The sequence below is a fragment of the Anolis sagrei genome, chromosome 5 (assembly GCF_037176765.1).
Source record: "Anolis sagrei isolate rAnoSag1 chromosome 5, rAnoSag1.mat, whole genome shotgun sequence".
Lineage (NCBI taxonomy): Eukaryota > Metazoa > Chordata > Lepidosauria > Squamata > Dactyloidae > Anolis > Anolis sagrei.
Genome location: NC_090025.1, coordinates 19,803,711 through 19,818,371, shown reverse-complemented (window position 1 = coordinate 19,818,371; position 14,661 = coordinate 19,803,711). Strand labels below are relative to the sequence as shown.

The 14,661-nt window shown below is 39.3% G+C and overlaps 1 protein-coding gene across 1 annotated transcript; it reads left to right on the top strand.

The window, feature by feature from the left end:
- On the top strand, window positions 1-14,321 carry LOC132777018 (estradiol 17-beta-dehydrogenase 11-like). The gene is made up of 7 exons (XM_060779262.2): window positions 1-365; window positions 4,302-4,409; window positions 5,126-5,257; window positions 7,255-7,361; window positions 9,097-9,234; window positions 12,092-12,208; window positions 14,067-14,321. Exons 1-7 carry the CDS (start codon window positions 156-158, stop codon window positions 14,155-14,157), a joined length of 903 nt encoding a protein of 300 aa, XP_060635245.2. The 5' UTR covers window positions 1-155; the 3' UTR covers window positions 14,158-14,321.
- The last annotated feature ends 340 nt before the right edge of the window (window positions 14,322-14,661 follow it).

Genomic DNA, 14,661 nt, shown 5'->3' with positions numbered 1-14,661 from the left:
GAAGAGAAAGCTTGCCTTAACTGTTTTTTGTTTCTAAATATAGGCAACAAGGAAATAGGCGTTTCATTTCTCATGTAAATCAATAGCTGGCTACAGTACAAAGTCTTTCCAACTAGAAGCAGAGTTGCAGAGTGGAGTGTTCAGCTGGAAGAAAAATGAATATCATATTTGATCTCCTCCAGGTTGTAGTAATCATAATCTACTCTTATTTGGAAGCCTTAGTAAAGCTTTTCATCCCAGTGAAGAGAAAGTCTGTGAGTGGCGAGACTGTGCTTATTACAGGAGCTGGACACGGCATCGGGAGAGTCACAGCCTACGAGTTTGCCAAGCGTCAAAGCAAACTGATTCTCTGGGATATCAACAAGGTATAAATCATTCCACTTGCAGAAGGGGAGAATGAACAACAGGAGAAAGAGAGGCCACCATAGGGGTGGGGAGCATAGCAACAAGAAAAACAAAAGAAAAACTCCAAACATTCCTGGATGATCATAAAGATTTACACTGAGCTGTTGAACAGCACATGATTTTAGCAGGGTTTATTTCCAAGTAAATATGCTTAGTATTGTCCCCTGTGTCTGGTTTTAGTAAAACCGTAGCTTCTGTTTTGAGTGCGGAAAAAAGTGGCAAGGTTGCCTGGCGTGCAGTTTAAACTTATACCTCTTTACCCTGTTTTTAGTGTGAGATGAACCTATCCTATAATATATATTTTACGTTATGTATGTGTAAGATGGCAGTAATCACATATTTTTTGTAGGACTGGTTAAATATTTATTTGCCTGCAAATTGGGCTTTGCAAAGTTGTCTTTATTAAATGTGTGTGATGGGGGTGGAGGAACTGCTAATAAAAGCAGGACATTGTGAAGTCCCAACAGCCTACAGAAAGGCCTTTAAATAGTTTGGATTTATGTCTTCTATAAATATTCTGAAGCTTACAGATGCTATTCTGCTGAACAGAGAGAGGCCTCATTCTTAATGTAAATGCTTCAGGAGTTTTTTGAAAAAAATGTGTGGTATGCAGTGGATACAGTAACTTACGTCTGTGGATGCAGTAACTTTGTGTCCGTGGATACCGTTTTCTGTTCCTGGTTTGAAAGTGTTGGTTTCTGTTTAGTTATGTGATATTTAATTTGAAAATAGTTGTTATATTCAAGAAACTTTGTTTTTGTGTTTGCTACAAACTGTGTTAAATTGTTGAGATTCTACAAGATATTCGTTGAATAACTAAAGCAAAATGCGTTACAGGATGTACCTCAAAAGAAAGTTTTTGAGGTTTAATAAACCTTTTCCATGTTTTTATGATAGGACCAATTAGGAAATTACATTTCTCATCCAGGAACACAAATCATGTTACATAGTGTAATATGTTGATTTGTTTTTTATTTGTTCAGTTATGTCACATTGCCAGGGCTCTGCCATTATTTCCAGCTGAGGTGAATCAAACAAACACCCAGTTTGTGTTAAACAATTTAATTAAAACAACACTTACTTTCTGGCTGTTTTAATAGTCTAAAATATAAAACATAAAGATTGCACTCAGCCACAGAATATAAAACAAAAACGGCAAACACTGTTGAAGGTTCAAGATAACTCCGTAGTCGAAAGGTTCAGTCCAGTGGTCAAACGCCGAGAGTTCAATAAACAAAGTCCAGGGATCAAGAGTCTATACCCTAGTCAAAAACCAGTCTAAAGATTCAAGGTTCCAAGAGCCAGGTCAGGATACCAAAAATCCACAAACCTGGGGGAAACCACCAAAACAAGACAAATACTTTTTTCCTGAAGATCAGTCCCAAGGCTAGCTCCTTATATCCAGAAACACCCAGCTGCAACCCATCTCTTGCAAACCTCCACCCTTAATTGCTTTCACCCATGAACTCTTACTTACAGATTACTCAACCCTTTAGAACTAAGACTTACATTAACCCTTCAATTACCAATTGCTAGGCCTGCCAACACCAACCACCATCAACTGCAGAACATGATACATGACAAGTCACTTCCGACTCTTCGTGACCTCATGGACCAGCCCACACCAGAGCTCCCTGTTAGCCATCACCACTCCCAGTTCCTCCAGAGTTAAGCCAGTCACTTCAAGGATACCATCCATCCTGCCACGTTGTCCGGATGCCTGACAACTGTCTCCCAAAGCAGTTGCTCTACTCCGAACTTAAGAACGGAAAATGAAACGTTGGTGGACAGGAAAAGAGATTTAAAGATGGGCTCAAAGCCAACCTTAAAAACTCTGGCATAGACACTGAGAACTGGGAAGCCCTGGCCCTTGAGCGCTCCAGCTGGAGGACAGCTGTGACCAGCAGTGCTGCAGAATTTGAGGAAGCACGAGTGGAGGGTGAAAGAGAGAAACGTGCCAGGAGGAAGGCGCGTCAAGCCAACCCCTACCGGGACCGCCTTCCACCTGGAAACCAATGCCCTCACTGCGGAAGAAGATGCAGAGCAAGAATAGGGCTCCACAGCCACATACGGACCCACAGAGAAATCCATAACGGAAGACCATCTTACTCGTCCAACGAGGGATCGCCTAAGTAAGTAAGTAAGTAAATAAGTACCATCCATCCATCTTGCCCTTGGTCAGACCCTCTTCCTTTTTCCTTCCATTTCCCCCAGCATAATTGTCTTCTCATGATGTGGCCAAAGTACTTCATCTTTGCCTCTAATATCCTTCCCTCCAATGAGCAGTCAGGCTTTATTTCTTGAAGTATGGACTGGTTGGATCTTCTTGCGGTCCAAGGCACTCTCAGAATTTTGCTCCAACACCACAGTTCAAAAGCATCTATCTTCCTTTGCTCAGCCTTCCTTATGGTCCAGTTCTCACATCCATGGGTTACTACGGGAATAACACTGCTTTAATTATGCAGATCTTCATTGCCAGTGTGATGTCTCTACTCTTCACTATATGTAATATGACCGGGACATTATTTGTTAAGCAGATCATTGGTGACTGAATTATATTTCCTTAGTAAAAGCTAATAGTTAGACTTTTTTCCCTTCTTCCTGTCATAGCAATTTAATTACAAGATACTAATTTAAACCATGTGTGAGCAGAATTGCATACTGCCTGTGATAAACAGGGTTTTGTGCTGAAGTAAAGAAACACTGTAGTCTAAAATTAATTTGGAATGTAGCCTTGAACGTCTATTGCTTCACTACATAGGGCTCAATATGCAGGCGTACTTAACTAATGAATATTCACGTTCATGCCCCAAGTGGGGCTTAGAACCTTATCACATTAGCCAGGTGAAACATCCCAGTTCACCTGGCTTTGCTAGCACCGGGGCAAATCTTTGGCCCAGCATGCCACTCCATTGCTGGCTGGACAGCGTGGTGTGTTTTAACATTGTTTTGTTTTAATCTTGGACCTGGACAAATGTAGATTCAATAGGTGAATAAATAACTTTATTTTTAACCCACCCTCTCTCCTCGAAGGGACTCAGTCTTCCATAAATGAAAACACCAAACATTCAATACCGTACATCAGGGGTCCTCAAACTAAGGCCCGGCGGCCGGATGCGGCCCTCCAAGGTCATTTACCTGGCCCTTGCTCAGGGTCAACCTAAGTATGAAACGACTTGAAAGCACACAACAATAACAACAATCCTATCTCATCAGCCAAAAGTAGGCCCACACTTCCCCATTGAAATACTAATAATTTTATATTTGTTGAAATTGTTCTTCATTTCAATTATTGTATTATTTTTAAGTGTTTTTGCACTACAAATATGATATGTGCAGTGTGCATAGGAATTCTTTCATTTTTTTTCAAATTATAATCCGCCCCCCCAACAGTTTAAGGGACTGTTACCTGGCCCTCTGCTTTAAAAGTTTGTGGACCCCTGCCGTACATAATAATAAAATGCAAACATTTAGACAGACAATTAAAACAAATTGAACAACTCTGACTAAAAGATATAAATCAGTCAGACCAGCATCATAGATAATACAATACAAGGAGTTGCTGAAGTCTGCAATCTCTACCTGGGAGGGAGGGGGAGCACTTAAAGAGACGGGGTCTAATTAAGGTTCCCTCCCACAGAAAACTATACAAAAAGGAACTGAACATATTCTAACTAAAGGGACAACTGAGGCTCAATAAAGAAAAAGGTAAAAGTCTCTATGGGGACATGACAGGTCCTATGGGGGTCCTGTAAAAATTAAAGGCTGAATGTATGTACAAATAGATTTTGGGCCAAGTGCCTTGCTCTTGCTAAAACCTTCATATTTAAATAAAATTATATATTGCTAAGTGCTGGGAAAAGCAATGAGCACTGTCTTTCCCTTCCTGAAAGTAGGACGGAGTTGAGGAAACTGCTGAAGGATGCAAAAAGCTGGGAGCCAATGCCTATGCTTTTGTGGTAGACTGCAGTGTCAAGGAGGAAATCTATGCAGCTGCAGAAAAGGTGAGCATTATGCAAATATGCATGAAAGTTTACCCTTGCTGGGGATGGAAAGAATATTTTAGAAATGAAAAGAAAGTTTCTCAAATGTCAGGAATCTCAGATGGTTCTACATTGCATCTATAGCAGGGATGGCAAAAGTATGGCCTATGGACCTCATGTGTCTCCTCAAGACCATTTGTGTGGCCCCTAGTGATCAATGCAAATTCCTATGCAATGCCTAAAATATATTTAGCAGTGTAGAACACCAAATTCTTGTAAAATCAGCATCTTAAAAAAAATTATGACCCTCAGATCTACCGACCTGTGACATGGTTCACTCTAAAAGAAATGCCACAAATCTTATTATCTTGATACATAGACTATACTGTGGATAAGATGCCACTGTTTGGACACAATATGAAGAAACAGATTATTTTCCTACTGCATCATTAACATATCATACAGAAAGCAGTATTCGACTTAAAATCTTACAGGAAATGCTTACTTGCATAATACTGTGTTGTTTCAATCGTGGGCCTGGACAAATGTTCCATTGTAGAGTCAATAAATATGACGCATTTATTTGTGTATGCTTTCAATTTTTGCCCCATCTTTCAGTCTGAGTAAAGTTTGCAATGTAACAGGTCAAAATCAAATGTATAACTAAATGACAAAGTTGTTACTAAATGCATGCTTAATAATTGATAAATATAACGTGTGTTTCTTAAAATTTAAAGGTTAAAAGAGAAATAGGAGATGTTACTATCTTGGTGAATAATGCTGGAGTGGTGGCAACGGCAGATCTCCTTTCCACCCAAGACAAGCAGATACAAAAGATATTTGAGGTCAACATTCTTGCTCATCATTGGGTAAATACCACTGGAGTATTTTAATGCTTTAATTACAACATAAAACATATGAATACAAGGACGTGTTCAGCTAATCACATTGCAGGTTAACAAGCTGAGAAAAACAAGCCATAAAACAAACCACAACATTTTAATATAGGGCTCATCCAGATTGGTCAAAAGGCTTGGGATGAGTATTATTCCAATATTCATTGTTGTTATTTTTCCAGTCAACATACCTTGTGCTCATTGTAGGTGAATTCCAAGACCCAAAAGCAACTTTTAAAATCCAGGGCAGGAGGTAGCATTATTTTTTATTCCTGGGAAATTCCAGAACTGACAGAGGTTAATTTTATGCTCAACTCCACTAACTTAGGGCCCTTCCAGACAGGCCCAAAATGTGGGACCTGTCTTGGTTTTATATTAGGCATCCAAATGATGCCTCAGGTAAAACCAAATTAATCCAGAGGAAACTGGGATGTCCCAGTTTGCTCTGGATTAAATAAACAGCTGGAAAGATTTGGACCTTACCGTAAAGTCTGGATCTTTCCAGGTGGGGACCCTGTGGGGATTGACTCCTAGGACTACTTTTGCAGCCCCAGTCCTGGGGGTTAATCCTCACAGAGATCTCAGATCTTTGGGCTCCTGGAGCCCAAAAGAGTGGGATGGCACCCCCAGCACCCCCCCCCCCCCAATTTCCCCCCAAAAAACGTACCTGAGGGGTCTGCCAGCAGTGCAGGCTCCTCTGGAGAGCTCTCCTGACATGCAAAAATGACCTGTCAGGAGGTGGGGGGAGAAGGGGAGACCCTCATGTAAGGTTTTGGGGTGGGGGATAAGGGACTGGAGGGAATGTAGCTACCCCCCCTCCTCCAGCGAAAGCCTGGGATTGTGGGAGGGTGTGTGGCCTTAATCCCTTCTCAGCACAATTTGGCAGAGAAGACTCAAAACCTTGTAGAATTCCCATTCCAAAGCTTCTATGCAAATGAACCATGATATTTATTTACTTTATTTATAGTCCATCTTTCTCTACCCTGAAGGGGACTCAAGGCAGCTTTGCATATGGCAACGATTTGATGCCTTTAGACAACAGACAATGAAATACATTTAAGTTAGAATTTAAAAATTAGAGTGAAAACGCACATTAAAACATACAAACATAATCACTATTAAAATCACACCAGGGCCATTCAAAGAATAATTGCACAAATTTTGCAGTTATTATTACACTGAAGTTAATCTCCAAAGGCTTGATCCCAGAGCCAAATTTTCACTTTCCTTTGGAAGGTCAGGAGGGAGAGAGCTGCTCTAATATCACTGGAGAGGAAGTTCCACAGCCAAAGGGCCACCACTGAGAAGTCCCTGTCTCTCGTTCCAACACCTGCGAAGGTGGTGGGACTGAGAGCAGGGCCTCCACTGATTATCTTAATCTCCTAGGTGGTTCATAGGTGGTATCACCATAAGAGTTGACTGGAGATCTCATAACAAGAACTTCAAACAATATAGCTGTTTCTTTGAAAACGACTTTGTTAACAAGTTTTTCATTTTAATATAATAGTTATTTTTTGTTTTTGTTTTTTTTGCTACGAAGTTGCAAAAACAACTTGCTTCTACGCTCTGCAATATATGCACACAAATAAGTGGATTCCATATTTTTGCCTTTAGACTATGTGGAATAATAAATTATGCTGTGCACTTCTCATGACTCAGAGAAACCAGATATAATTGAAATATTGCAAAAGCCATGTTTGGAGAAAAAAACTACTTTTGTGGAATACACCTTGCAGAAGACCTCAGACAGAATGGTTACTATTACAGTGTCTGGGGGACTTGGCAATTTGTAGTCCAAAATCCCAAACTCTAATATTAGAGTTGCACAATATAAAACTAATAAAGGATCTAGAACTAATACTATAGAAAACACTTATCAAACTGAAAATGTACATATTTTGAGGGGAAAAATACCAGATATTATGGCATCTAAAGGCAGTTTCCCTATTTCTTTTATTATGTTGTCCAAGACAATAAAAGCATTCCTGCCAGCAATGATGGAAAATAACCATGGTCATATTGTCACAGTTGCATCTGCTGGTGGACATGTGACAGTCCCTTTCCTGGTGTCTTATTGGTATGTATGAAAGAGATCTCCCTAACACAAATGATGCTTTAGTCCTTGGCCCTTTGACTAAGAATACATATTGAAATAATATTAATTAGACACACCTAAACCCTACTGCAAAGATGGCAATTGATATTGTACTGAGTGCATCACTTTTGTCTGATATTGGGTACTTCCACTCAGAATTAAAATACATTATACACCTGTTATGTCACTTTTCCATAATGGATTTTCTCCCATAAGAAACAACATGGGAGAAACAATTGAAAAGCGCAGAAGTGCTACACATTTAAAATAAACCATACTCTTTCCTATACATTGATATGACTGCATAATAAAGGCTCATATCAGAAAACATTATTATCAAAGAGGAAACTTAATTTAACCTTAACCTCTTATTAGAAATGCTGCCCCATTGATGAACAACAACAGGGTTATACAATGGAAGGATGTTTCTGTTGCTACTGTTGCATGCCTAAACTTTGTTCCAAGCAATTCTGTTTTTGAACAAGATTTATATCCAAAATATGTAACATCATGGTGGGGTTTTTTTTCCTGCCAGAGGTTGACTACAAAGTTATGCTGCCCTGGAGATTAGGACACACATTAGGGTTCAAATTACAGGAAAAGACATTTCACCAGAATATTAGGTAGAACTTCCTAATCATAAGAGCTATTCAACAGTGGAACTCTCTGCCTCAGATTATGATGAAAGCTCCTTCCTTGGAGACATTAAAACAGAGGCTTGGTGACTCTCTTTCGGGGTTGCTTTGATTGTGCTTTTACTGCATGGCAGCAGGCTGGATTAGATGGTCCATGTGGTCTTTTCCAACTCTATTATTTTATGATTTGATGACCTACAACCTTGTCACATGGATGTCCTTGATGCGGGGGACAGCGGGGGAATCCGTAGGGCAGCGAAGTAAATTGTGGGGCACAGGGGCAAATCTGTCACCCAGCTTCCTGTACTGCCTGCATCACTCACTTGTCAATCACATTCCAGAAAGCTGACCTTTCTGGCATGTTCCCATGCTATCCCCATGATTTTTAATTTGAATATGGATAGTTTCTTGTGTTCATATTTGCCCATCGTAGAACAGTTCATTGGCACAGCCAGCATGGAACCCCACCAGAAGTAGCTGTGCATCATGTGATGAGATCTGTTGGGCTCCATGTTGGCTGTGTCAGCAAAGTGTCCTATGATGGAGAATTTTCCAAATGTGATGAGGTTCTTGGAATACTTCTCTATGCATTTGTAGGTCCTCTGGCACAATTCTATACTCAGCTTCCAGGAAAGCAGTGGTTCTCAACCAGGTGTTTTGGCCTACAACTCCCTGAAATCCCAGCCAGTTTACCAGCTGTTAGGATATCTGGGAGTTGAAGCCCAAAATATCTGGGGACTCACAGGTTGAGAACCACTGCAGTAAAGGTTGTTTATAGAGTTTTACTAAAGATTCATCAAGTAAAAAAAAATCTAAGGAAAAAGACAGCTTTTTAATGCATTATTTTACCGTTTTCACCATAGTCCTGTAGTTCTAACTCTCACAAAAGTGATGGGCCCATTATAATAAGCTGTTTTCTGCTGTAAATAATATGCATGTTAATGACTGCTCTCTTCAGTTTTGTTCTCTGTCTTATCTATCATAGAAATGTATTAATGAAGTATTAAAACTCTACATATTGCATATATATTAGTTATGGACTAACTTGAATTTACACCCAAATGTATTTCCCACCATCTTAGTTCAAGCAAGTTTGCTGCTGTTGGATTCCATAAAGCCTTGACTCAAGAACTGGCTGCACTAGGAAAAAATGGTATCAAAACCTCATGCCTTTGTCCTATTTTTATAAACACTGGGTTTATAAAACATCCAAGAACAAGGTAAAGTATGATAGTCATAGCACCACTCACTCACCTAGTTGTTAAACTTCTGTAATACAGAAATGAATGAAATGCAAGCCAGAGGACGCCTAAAATGTTCTAAAGATTAAACCAGATGTTCTAAAGATTAAATAATGAATGTGGATATTTTTTTCCAGCTATAAACCAGCTCAAAACCACTGCAAAATGCTGCAGTTTTGCTTAACTCCTCTCCATATACTTTAGAAATGTGCCAGATTACAGACCCTCTGAAGATGCCAGCCACAGATGCAGGTGAAATGTGAGGAGAAAATGTTGCTAGAACATGACCATACAACCCAAAAACCACACAACACCCCACTGCCAGATTACATGTTGGCCCCCATATTAGCCATAATGTGTCAGAATTGAAACTGGGCCTGATATTGATCATTTTCTTCCCCAAAATTTTCTCAAGTGTTTTGGGCCATGTGGAAGCATGGCCAAAAATCTGGAAAATAACAAACAACAACAACAACAATTTAATGGGAGGATTGGTTAATTGGCATAGTTTGCTGGGGACGTGGAGGTGAAAAATGACCCCCTCGCCACTGCAATTGCCCACACCTGCTCTAATACATGAAGTTTCTGGAAAATTGCACTTATAATCTTTTGGAAAAACACCTTTTGGAGATCATAACTTTTAGAAAAGTATGACCTTTCAGAGAAGAGCTAAAACCCTTTAGAGTAGAATCATCTCTTATGGTATGTAACCAGATATAATTATGCTAGGCAATGGTTTCAGTTGTTAGACTAAATAACCTGTTGTCTCTGATCTGGGTGCAGTGTGTTCTCTGGACTTTATAGTCATGTTCCAGAAGCATTCTCTCCTGACGTTTCACCCACATCTATGGCAAACAATCCTCAGAGGTTGTGAGGGTTGGAAAACTCACAGGGATTTACAGCCCAGAAAACTCACAGCAACCCAGTGATTTCAGTCATGAAAGCCTTCAACAACATATCTTTGATCCGTTATGAAAACAGAGATTTTGCCAGTGCACAAAAACAGCAGTGTTTTTAGTGCCTATACACACACACACACACACCTATGTATACTTTCCCAAAGAACAACTTGTTTTATATAATGCACTCAAGAGATAAAAATGAAGTAGATTTTGATAAAAATAACATATTTGGTTTACTCATAACCTTCATGTGTTCAGCATACACAGGTACAAAACTTATCAGTCCAGTTTCAGATATGTTTGAGATCATTATCTGTGCCATACGGCCAGGGCATCTCTCTTGTAACAAAAAAGCTATCAACAGGTCACATAATCAAAAGGAGAGAGAAAAGGAGCATGTGATCTGTGGCTGCTTTTATAACTTCTTAGGAACCATAGAGTAAAGGAAGCTGCATACCAGAACATACATACAGGAAACAGTAAGCAACAGGATCATAGATAAACATTACTAGAGAAGGCTTGAAGAAGGTTGGTATTTCCAACAGAATTACTGTTTAGATTTTACCTTTACTTTGTATATGCCATGGCATTCAGTCAAATTAACACTGGCAGAAAGAAAATCGCCATCATCTTGGTTGTAAGTCAGCTAAAATGGTGATGTCTGTTATGCAACTGCCAAAACCACTGGATGTCACCCTTGTGCAAGTTCTGAAAAATATGAAATTGCTTCTGGAAGACAAGTTCCACAAATTTAGTACTTCTATTAGGTCCACATTAAAAAATGCAATGGCTGGAATCCTTTTGGGTAGTCATCAACTAGACTACTGCCACTGAATACATTGTTGGAATAGTGAGTTAAGAAATAGGTACATTTAATTGACTGAACTGCTCTACTCTAAGGACTAACAGTAATATTTAAATGCACAAGGATCCATATTGGTACCCAGTTAGCTTGTTAGACTTAAGCTTCTTAAAAAGTCTACTCAATGAATTTTATGCTCGGAATAGCTGATTCCCTTCTCATATCATCAACTGCATTTGAAACTCTTGAAGGTAGTCCCTTAAAATGGGTTACCACCTTTTGCAGTATAATTCTCAGTATCCTTCAGCCAGAGCAGCCAGTTATAGTTCAAAACAGTAATATTGATTGAGTAGCCCTTATCCAAAATGCTTGGGACCAGAAGCGCTCTAGATTTCATATTTGCCCACATTTGAGGATCCCTGTATTTGCATATATGTGCATAATGAGGTGTCTAGTACCTTATACGCATAGCATTGCTATGACTTTATGCAGTATTTTAAAATGATATTGTGCACAAAACAAAGTTCAACCCAAAGTAGAAATGTCACTATTTCAACCACTCATGTGTATCATTTCAAGTTTGGAGTATTTCAGATTTCAGAATTCCAGGTAAGGGATTTCCAAACTCTGAAAGTGGGTAGTAGTAGGGAAAGAATGAAGGCTTCTGTCATCCTTGTGAAATTTTTCAATTGATCCCCATTCTGCTATGTTTCCATCAACTCTCTTGATGTGATGGGCCCTTCCACTTATTTTATATTTTACCTGTCAATAGCTAGAGATGGAATAATCATTGGGCAGGAGGAATAAATCAGTAGTGGTATGCACATAGTGTCACATAATAGGAACTGTTCCAAAAGTAGCACTCCTGTTGCAATGTCATTGTGCCTGCTTCATGTGATAAAACCTTAAATCTCTGTTGCCCCAGTCTCATGGTTTACTGCAATCATTCTAAACTAAAATCTTATTCTTCAAAAAATGTGGAACCAATCATTATAATAATATAAAATGTGAGCTAATAATTAGAATAAATATTCTGGTAATTAATTGTTATTATGTTCCCAGCACCAATCTCAAACTGCCACTTTCCTGTGGAGCACAATTTTGTCAAGAGCGTGTTTTTGCTTAATTCCAGATTGCTGCCTATCCTAGAGCCTGAGACAGTTGCAAAGGCACTCATGGATGGAATACTTTGCAACCAAAAGATGATTTTTGTTCCCCCATTTGTGAAATGTAATCTGCTGATGGAAAGGTATGTGTGGTGGGCTAAACAATGAGAGCTGAAAGTTTGTGCTGTTATTGTGTGCGGGATTATTTTTAGAGATATAAAGAGGGGTAGAAATAATCATAATCATAAATGCAAATATGTACTATCATATAAATAAAATGCTTATCACATGGCACTGTTACACTGCGATTTCACTGTGTAGTCATACCTTTCCTTAGAGCTTATTGCATGACATCATGGTTCACTCAATGCTGCTCTGCTGTTGGGTTATTTGGGAATAGATATTTTCTCTATTTGAAATAATCCACTAGTGTCCTTGATCTTGCTATAATTTAGTCACTATATCAAATGCAAATTTCTCATTCACCTTCATCGGGTGTTTCATGGGGGGAATGTCATTTATTCCCTTGGTACCTCCAACCAAGAAATTCCAGATTATTTCCAGTGCTTGGGCTGGAAATACCATGGGATTTTCAAGAGTTCCCAAGAGAACTGCTGTATATTTGTTCTGTGTACTCCAGCTTAGATTTATTTTACATTTTACATTTTTATGAAACTATTTTTGTGTCAATTTGTATGCTGCCCTGAGTCACCTTCGGTCTGATATGGGCAGGATAAAAATGATGTAAATAAATGAATATTTATGGCACAATAGAGAAATTCTAATGAAAGATTAGAAAAACCACAGAAGATTCAGAAATTTTACAGAGAGTGCATATCATAACATTTCATAGAATCATTGAGTTAAAAAAGACCTTATAGGCCATCCAGTCCAACCTCTTGCCTAGAATCAGGAAAATTGCATTCAAAGCACCCAGATGCGGCCCTAGGTAATTTTCAATGGTAAGCAAACAGTATTTTGCCCCTCCAACCAATAGGCCCTAGGTAATTTTCAATGGTAAGCAAACAGTATTTTGCCCCTCCAACAAGATATGGAGCAGGAACGAGAGGGGCTAGGCGAGGCTCAAGGGCCCGGCCCCTTCGGGAAGAGGATCAGCCGGCAGTGAGGCAAGGAAGCCGAGGCTCCCCCCGGACTGCTAGGGCTGTTGTGAGCCAAGGGGGCACTCCTCAAGTGGCGGTCGAGAGGCATTTACAGAGGCGCCTCTGCGCCCCTGGCAAAAAAAAGTGTACCGCAACCGCTTACTTTGCGTAATGGACGAGCCACCACTGAAAGCGCCTCCAACAGATGGTCATCCAGCCTCTGTTTAAAAGAAGGAGCCTCCACCACACTCCACACATTTATCAGAAAAATCAGAAAAATCAGAAAAATCAGAACTGGGCAACTAATAGGTGGTGTGGGAAAACACAGAAAAAAAAATACTATGGAAGGTTTGTGTTTATATATTCATCTTTCCAGCCTGGGTAGGAAATTCCATAATAGTACTGTCATCATAACTGTGCAAATGTGTAACCACACAATTGCAGCCTCTTCTTTTAAAGAACAATTAAGGAGTTGAAGGAAGAGCTAAAAGATGGGGGTAATGGTACTGTTGTGTTTGAAATGCAAGAAAGCAAACAAAGGAACAAATGCCATTGAAGCCTTGAGGCAGTGATGATGCAAAACAGCCATGCCACTTTTTTACTTAGTATGAGGGGAGTGGTTTTCAAATGGAGTGAGCCAAAATGACTGACTAGTGTAAGAACCTCAAAAACAGACTGTCAAAACATATATGTGTAACTGTTCAAAGAATGAGGAATCTATGGTCCTCCAGATGTTATTTGTCTTTAACTTCCATAAGCTTTAGCCATCGTAACCAATGGTCAGGCATGATGAAAGCAATCTTCAGCAACATTTGTAAGACCACAGATTCCTCTTCCACAATCTAAGCCAATCTTGATAGTTTTATATCGTTATAATTTGATGTTCATGTATTTCTTACAGAATTCTTCCTGAGCGTGCCTTGGTGGCTTTAAACAAGATTCTAAGAATAAAGTTTGATGCAATTGTTCAGGGTGAGAAAAAAAAGGATTAAGTTCATCAGCACCTTCTGGGAATATTCAGAAGACCAAGAGTTGGCTCATCATAAATTTGATTAATTCCAGGCTATCTGCAATGACACTCCTTGGCAAACTTTCTGTGATTTGCAAAAGGAATTCCATGCACTTATTTTAATATATATTAAAAATGTCAACACAATATTGTGAAAGCATATTTCTTCCTTGGTACATAAAAAGTGGGCTCTTCCAAACAGTACAAGCAAGCAAGAGTTTGTATTGTCGAAGGCTTTCAACCACCATGTCAGACTACACAGAGAAGCCATTGAAATCCACAAGCTTGTGGACAATTTCAACAGAAAGGAGGAAACCATGAAAATGAACAAAATCTAGCTACCAGTATTAAAAAAAACTCTAAAATTAGAACAGCACAACAAAAGAGAGGAAACAAACAAGGACATCTAATCACCTCTCAAGAAAAGTTTGCTCCAGGCACTGCCAGGCAATCAAATGCTAATCAAGGTAGTCAGTTGAAACATTCA